We start from the raw sequence: 7,969 nt of genomic DNA on the forward strand, positions 1-7,969 counted from the left end.
ATACAAGTAAAAAAGAAATTAGATATATATCATTTTCTTGTTGATGTTTAAAAAATTATATCATTTTCTTTCCACTTCAGTGCTATTTTTATAGTTAATTTTATTACGAATTCTGTCATTGAGAACCAAAAAACCTGATTTGATTCCTCTATTTTTCTCTCTTATCTTGATAATCAATTTATTAGAATTTTCTATAATATTTATTTCCCTTAATGATGCCAATTAACAAAAAAAAAAAGTAAAATATCTATTTTTTTTTGTATCAAAAGTAAAATATCTCTCTTTTTTTTAGATCAAAAGTAAAATATCTACCTAGCTTTAAAAAAACAAATAGTAAAATCACCACTGGGCTTTGCTACCTTCGGAAAAGCCCATTCAACAAAAAAATCACACACATATGGAAATCAAGAAAAAAAAAGATAGAAAAAAACAGAGGAGAAAAGGAAGAAACGTCTTTTTACTCTTTACGGTATCGTTTCTCTTCTTCATCACCAACGAAGGCCCCTTTTTATTTGCGAGAGAGAGAGAGAGAGAAGAGAAGAGAAGAGCCTTCTTCACCTCACCTTAACCCTTGTTCGATTCAGATCGTCTTCTCCCATACTCTCACCCTAATTTCCTCCCAATCTCTCTCCATTATCTCCTTTCACTCATCCCCAGATTCTCCCTTCCTCAAACCTCCTTTTCCTCCGTCTTCTTCATCACTCTTTCATCGTCCGATTGAGACTTTCTTCACTCCGCTTCTCCTCGATCCTCTTCCGCTAAATTCAGTTTCGAGACTTCATCGGATTTTGATTTCAATGTAGGTATCGCTAAAGAGAGCTGTTGTGAACGTAAATCTGGGTTTTTATTCGTGCGTCGTCGTTTTTTTTTGTCTTCTCGTGTACATGCAGTTTTGGTGATAGTACGTGCGATTAAGCGACGAATCTTCTTCGATATACATAAAAGAGTCGTTGAAGAGAGCAAATGGAAGGAGAGATGGTGGTTAAGGTGAAGAGAGATACGGTGGTGGCATGCATGACTTGTCCTCTCTGTGAGAATCTCCTCCGTGACGCCACTACCATTTCTGAGTGTCTTCATACGTGTTAGTTCTTTCTTCTCTTTTTAGATTTACGTTTTCAATTCGCTTTTTCGTCCTTCCAATTAATTTCCTCCTTTGTCTTTTACTCATCGTTTGTTTGATTGATTTTGATCCTCTGCGTTTTGCCTTTGTATGGGTTGTTGTTGTTGTTTGATCTTGTATTCCGTTTTATGTTTTTGTGTTTCTCTCCATCTATATCTCAATCTTTTTGATGAAACTCGTATTCAGAGGTCAATGAATAGTTTTTTTTTTCTTTCTTTCTTCTGAATTCCTCTGTTGTTGACCAAAATCTGATTTTTTTTGTTTACATCTAGACTTCAAGAATCAACTCTTCTGTTCGTATGATTAGGTAAATTTGAGAGTGTTTTCTTTGTTTGTGGTGGTCAACTCGAATTTGGTTTTGGCTAATCATGTAATTTTGTAGCTGCATGTTGTTAGTTAGATTATAATCCAACATTTAAGTTTTGTGTTTAAGTCATAAGTAATAACTGCTATAGTATGTTTAATGTCTGTTGATATTCGTATTAGATAACGTCTTTCAGCCTCTTTCTTCTTCCGGATATTATACAATCAAGACAGTTTTGATAATTTTCTGTTTGGACTGGCTTAGATTCTTTATTATCTAGGCTAGATTATTAGTGATCTTTCTGCATTGAAACTATATACTACACTCTGTGTTTTTATTAATCTTTGAGTTTGTATTCCTTTGGAGACTTGATCAATCTACAATTCTAGATTTTATACAACCCCGTTGTTACCCTTTACTGAAAATTTGTCCTTGTCACTCCAACGGCTAAATCGTTCAAGTAAATATATAGAATAGATCTGATTAATACGGTCATTTCATCTGATCTGGAAATGGTAAATGTTAAGTGTGCAAACTGATCAACTTCCCTTTTAATATCGAAAGTTTCTGACTTTCTGTATATTAAGCAGCTTTTTCTCAGTTGTAGAACCCTCGGAACCCCCCTGTAGAATTAGTTATTGAGTTACTGCAGTGCCTAAATTAGTTGTTCTCATTTGTTTCGTCTTTTGGTTTCTGTGGTGCATGCAGTATCACCATTAATTTTGCGGTTCCATTTTGGACTGATACAATCCCTTTTGTTTAGGTTGCCAACTATCTAAGATCATGATTTTTAAAACCAAACTAGATGACGCCTGTTAACAGCTTGTTTACGTGCTTCTGCCATGGCAACTGCTATTACTTGATTCAATAGAAGCCATACCAATTATCAGCCTTGATATTATGGAAGTGGTGAAATTTATTGGTGAATTTGAAAGTTCATCTAACAAATTCTGAACTTAGCAGCCAGCCAGCTTATCATTGAACCTAGAAACATAATGCTTTTTTGATGCTGAGTTGAACTTTCGATCGAGAAATTGTTTGTTTTACTTCTTGCCTTCTTATGTAATTTGGTTCTCATCTTGTAGTCACTACTTAATGATATGAGATGAGTTCTTAGATCACTTTTATGCAGTTTGTAGAAAATGCATTTATGAGAAAATCACAGAGGATGAGATAGAGAGTTGTCCAGTATGCGATATTGATCTCGGTGGTGCCCCACTGGAGAAACTAAGGTACGATCTTCTCCTATATCATACCTAAGTACCCCACTGATATTTCAGTTACTCAATTTTCTGATTGGTATAGTAGATATACCTGCTTCCTAGATTATATGAGTATCACAGACTGTTAGTCTGTTAGAAACCTTTTGGCTCTTGCTTTCAATGGAACGAAATAATTTAAACATAATGCTGAAGAGTTCAATTATGCTGGAATGTGCCACATATGGAAGTTTTTTCTTTAATGTTTGTGGCATACTGTGGAAGTAATCAAGAAATTTCCTTTGATTTAGAAGCACTTATAACCGGAATATGCTGGTTAGCATGATAATTTTTGTTGGCACCTAGAACCTGAAACAAATCTCCTTAGTACTATCTCTCTCTTAGTCTCTTACTAGTTATTCAACGGTCAGAGCTTTCTTGGTCGTTAAATTATGCATTCACTAAGGAACGACTCTTATGCATGTATTTTAGGCCTGACCACATTTTGCAAGACTTGAGGGCCAAATTATTTCCTCTAAAACGAAAGAAAGAGAGAGCACCTGAAATTGTGTCTTCCGTCTCAGTACCTGCAAGGAGGAAAGAGAGGTCTATCTCGTCTTTGGTGGTGAGCACACCTAGGGTTTCAGCACAAGCTGGTACAACAGGAAAAAGAACAAAAACTGGCACGAGAAAAGATGTTCGAGGTAGTGGTTCATTCACTAAGAGAACTGTGAAGAAGGAAGAAGAATTTGGAGATGATCAAACAGAGAGCGCAAGTTCACCGGAAACACTTCAAAAATTTACTCAGAACAGAAGGCAGGTAAAGAAGGTGATCAATGCAAGTATCTCTTTGGCTTTATGTTTCTTTTGATTTGGTACACATTATTTACAGTATATTGTACATTTGCAGCTTTAAAGTCATTTACCCCTTAGAAAATGTTATAAAAAGGTCGCCCACCATCTGTTACAGGAGCACATTTCATCATGATTATGTAGTGTTTTGGAATTATAACGTTTAGCTTGAGAAAGAGAGAGAGTTTTGTAACACAACCTTATGACTGATTATGATCTTCAGATAGTTTCCCATATATTTAGTTATTTTTTAAATAATTCTTTTTTTTTTGCAGTCTTCAAATGCAGAGCCTAACCAGTCCCTTTCTAATCGAAGAAACAAGAATGGTGATGAACCTTGGGATTCCAAATTACATCTTTGGAAACCTCTAAATTTTCTTGTGGAAGTGGCAAACGGAACAAAGGACCCAAAATCTGAGCATGGAAATGCATCTCACAGTGATGTTCAGGGAAGTAAAACCAAATCAAAGGATCATAAAAGAAAATGTAAACTCGAGGAAGAGATCAGCAATAGCGGTGATCCTGCAACATCAGAAACTGCTACGCTTAAAAGAACGCGTAGGACTCGCCGCAAAAGGTCTTCTACGTTTGCTGATTCGAGAATTTCACCATTACCAGGTGCTTCAAGTCCGAAACAGGAGAGGAGAAATGGCCCTGTTTGGTTCTCACTTGTGGCGTCAACTAATCAGTGAGATTCTTGTTCTGAATCTGAGTTTTACTTATCTTCAAGATTCTTCTTTGTCTTTTCATTTCTATTTGATTGGTATCTTGACAACAAGGACTTGCTTGTTTCAGGGAAACATCCTTGCCTCAGATTCCAGCAAACTACTTGAGAATAAGGTAAATTTTCTTTTCTCGGCTCTGTTTTATTGTCATTAAGTTTTTGTATGTCATCTCTGATTAGTATTACTTTTTCCATTCATGGCTTCAAATTCGATTTCGCAGTTCTTTAGAGTTTCCATGTTTGTTATTCTTGTCTCTGCGGTATATGTTTCTTGATAAAGCCACCTTATTTTGCCATATATCACCCCGAATTCCTGAATGGGAGTGTCTAATTTTCTGTTTGGAAGAATTATATTGTACCAGAGTTGATCCCCTGTCTCATTATGTGATAGGGATGGAACTATTCCAGTTTCTTCTGTCCAAAAGTACCTCATGAAGAAGCTTGATCTCAAAAGTGAAAATGAGGTAAGCAACCTTTCCTATTTCTGTTTCTAACTTGTATACTCAGTCTAACATGGAATCACAGACTGTAGTCAGTTATATAGTTCGAGTCAATTCTTTTGCTTACTAAGATGACTATGTCCATAACTGTTGGTACTACCTTGAAAATTTTATGGCTCGCCAGCCACACCTATAACGTGATCATGGCTAATGAGTCTCTCACTGGTTCGTAAAGCTAACTCGTCAATGACCTTTAATGTTGGTTAACTAAGATCCATAAATGTTTAAACCAAAATCAACTCTTTCTTTTGTTTGCCAACTATTTTATGCGTGTATACTAAGATGTATGGATTAAAGTTCAGACATTAATGGTTGCTTGTAAACAGGTGGAGATAACATGTATGGGAGAACCGGTGCTCCCAACGTTGCAGCTGCACAGCTTAGTGGAGCTATGGTTGGAAACAACTCCTAAGGAGCAGAGAGTCACTGCGTCTGTAGGTTCCTCTGCAAAGGAATTTGTGATGGTGCTAGTTTATTCTCGGAAGCTCCCTGAGTGCAACAACTAAGGAACTGTTCAAGAACAAGAAGGAGAAGACAAGTGCAGGATCAATGGAATGGGTTGTGTAGAAAACTTAGTCATTTATATTTAATTTAATTATAATCTTTAAATGTGAAAGTTGAAAGGTTGGTGAGACAGAAACTTTTGTTTATTATCCAAGAAGATTCAAAATTACTTTTTAGAGGAGATTGTGTCCTTTTTGGACATTTGAATGTATGATAGGATAATGTTGTCATTTCTATAAACATTTGATTCCTTGTTTGGACCAAATGAGAGAAGTACACGGAAGTGTTGTGAACCGAATGACATGAGAATGATTGAGAAGTCAAAAAAAAAAAAAAAAAAAAACTCAAAGGAGAGCTTCTATAATCTAACTTTTTTTTAATAGAAATGACCAATTTTCAAGTTTCTTATTTATTATTATTCATGTTGTGTATTTTTCTAAAAGAGAGCTGCATAAAATTGAAGTTTTCTAACTATTTTTTTAGGATGTGTTTTGAAGTATTTTATTTATTTTGGACGTAATTTTGGCAGAAATTAGGTTACTTTTTGACAATTGTTTTAGGGAATTCCGAGTAATAATCACTAGAAAATAAATAAATATACACAAAACGGAATAAATTTTCTTTAAAATATTCGACACTCAAAGCTCGAATTGAGAGTGCAAGAGAAAGCAATCGCGAAGTCATTTTTAGGATTCACTTCAATCGTTCACTTGTCGATCTTATATAGAAGCATGTATGAGTTACATAAGGTCCTACTAACTCTGACCAAACATGTTTTGACAGATTTCAAAAATGTGATTATGTAACTCATACATGCAGTAATGTTCTTTCTATCATCTCAAAAATAACGTACAATTCCTTCATCGCCAAATGTTGAATGACAGCAAATTGTGTAAACTTTTCCCGCTTAATAATGAGATATGCGTTAGTTCAATTTGAAAAGTGAAAATATGAGATTCCCAAAAAAGTAATAACCCACATATTACAGCTAGCTTTGTTAATATATACGTTACTAGAACACGCGTACTTGACTAGTTAGTGTAACAAGGTCTTTCTTACTACCTCACAATAACGTATGATTCCTCTGTCGCCAAATGTCTTGTTAGGGCATCTTTAACGGCAACCTCTTAAGGCTTAATTTTTTTTAAGAAAATATTTTATACGTTAAGAGGTTGCCGTTAAGGATGGTCTTAGTTACAGCGGAGTGTGTAAGCTTTTTCCCGCTTAATAATGTTGACGTGAGTAGTGCGTTACTTCTGATATATGAAATCTAGCTTTCCTAACACACGTTATTTGAACAAGCATGTTTGACTAACTGACGTAATGAGGTCTTTCTTATTATCTCAAAAAATAACGTATGATTCCTTCATTGCCAAATGTCTTGCTAATGATAGTCAAGTGTGTAAGCTTTTCTCCGCAACGACGTACGTTACATTAATTTGAAAAAACAATTTTTTTTTATGGATACCCTAGTAGTAACTGGCATACTACAACTAGCTTTTCTTATTATGTAACGTACTATTCTTCCATCACCAAATGTCTTGCTAGTAATAGCGAAGCGTAAATGTTTTCTGCTTAAAAATGATGATGTATGTTACTTCAAATTTTTTTTGTCATCCTCAGATTTATTAATTATTACAAATTATGAGAATTGTTACAAAAATAATCTATTATTCACAATTCTTTCCGACCTAATTAGATTCACTATTGACAACTCATTTGCTAAACCGTTGGTCAACACCATTAGACCAAAAAGATGTCATTCAATTTAAAAAATAGAATTTTTGATAAATACCTTAATAAAATAGTAACCCACATATTAGGGTTAGCTTTCTTAACCTAAGTTATTAGAACAAGCGTGCTTGACGAGTTGGTGTAAGCATGTATTTCTTATTATTTCAATAGTAACATATAATTCGTCATTTGCTAATAATAACAAAGCGTAAAAGTGTTTTTCTACTTAAAAACAGTGATATGCGTTAGTTCAATAAGAATAAATGAATTTTTGATAGATCTCCTAACAAAACAGTAAATTATACTATAACATATACCTTTCGAAGATACGCCATTAGAACAAACAAGAAAACAAATCTAAAATTCCAATCTATAAAAAAATGATGGAATAAAATTCAACTAAACTGAGGATCGATGCTATTAAAAATGATACTATATTTGGAAAAGCTCTTGTTATACTCAGAACCGTTTGACTAAATTACCAACAAGAGTAGTGTTTAATAAATGGAATCATTAAAATGCTTATTAGTAGATATTATTTCTACAATTAGCAAACACTTCTCATAAACACGTCAAATAGTGATATTACTAAAAAAGTAACCGTTAGACACTGTGGAAAAGAAAAAGTTTGGTACTCTCGTACATCATCTTTGCTTTTACCTTGTCAAAGAAACTTATCTTTACATGATTAAAAACTTCACAAAAGTATAATGATGCTAATTTTGATTAGTTACTAAACAATTTGTCAGAAAATTATAATATTAGTATTATTACAAAAGTAATAATAGTAATAATTACGACCCGAGTCTTACTTAAGGTCTTCGAGTAGGACCCACACTGTCTGAATCTGTGACAGACGCCGGTTTCGTTCTTTCTCTCTTTCCTCTTTCTTCCCAAAAATTAAAGTTGTCTTTTTTATTTTATTTTGTTCACTTGGGTTAATAAAAAAGAAAGAAGAAGGATGCTTTAGATTTTTGTTTTCTTTTGATTGAGTGATTTGCTGAAACGAACTTGTTTACAGAGAGAGAGAGA

General features: G+C 34.1%; 1 protein-coding gene across 3 annotated transcripts; it reads left to right on the forward strand.

Annotated features, from left to right (window-relative positions):
* Positions 1-465: 465 nt before the first annotated feature.
* On the forward strand, positions 466-5,468 carry LOC17889150 (E3 ubiquitin protein ligase DRIP2). Of its 3 annotated transcripts, XM_006293411.2 has the most exons (8): positions 466-799; positions 891-1,081; positions 2,557-2,656; positions 3,116-3,452; positions 3,751-4,163; positions 4,271-4,315; positions 4,591-4,663; positions 5,026-5,468. In XM_006293411.2, the coding sequence occupies exons 2-8, from the start codon at positions 964-966 to the stop codon at positions 5,203-5,205; spliced, it is 1,266 nt and encodes a 421-aa protein (XP_006293473.1). In that variant the 5' UTR covers positions 466-799; positions 891-963; the 3' UTR covers positions 5,206-5,468. The 3 variants fall into 3 exon arrangements, with proteins under 3 accessions (XP_006293473.1, XP_023640039.1, XP_023640040.1); XM_023784271.1 differs by having other exon boundaries at positions 467-1,081; XM_023784272.1 differs by having other exon boundaries at positions 468-1,081; positions 3,116-3,443.
* Positions 5,469-7,969: the final 2,501 nt, after the last annotated feature.

This window comes from Capsella rubella, unplaced genomic scaffold (assembly GCF_000375325.1).
Source record: "Capsella rubella cultivar Monte Gargano unplaced genomic scaffold, Caprub1_0 scaffold_4, whole genome shotgun sequence".
In the NCBI taxonomy this organism is placed as follows: Eukaryota; Viridiplantae; Streptophyta; class Magnoliopsida; order Brassicales; family Brassicaceae; genus Capsella; species Capsella rubella.

Bases quoted from the DNA above. Each gene is read 5' to 3' on its own strand.
- LOC17889150 (XM_006293411.2), top strand. From the start codon at position 964: ATGGAAGGAGAGATGGTGGTTAAGGTGAAGAGAGATACGGTGGTGGCA. The intron at 2,657-3,115 runs GTACGATCTTCT...CATGTATTTTAG, and splicing joins GCCCCACTGGAGAAACTAAG to GCCTGACCACATTTTGCAAG. The intron at 3,453-3,750 runs GTGATCAATGCA...TTTTTTTTGCAG, and splicing joins ACAGAAGGCAGGTAAAGAAG to TCTTCAAATGCAGAGCCTAA.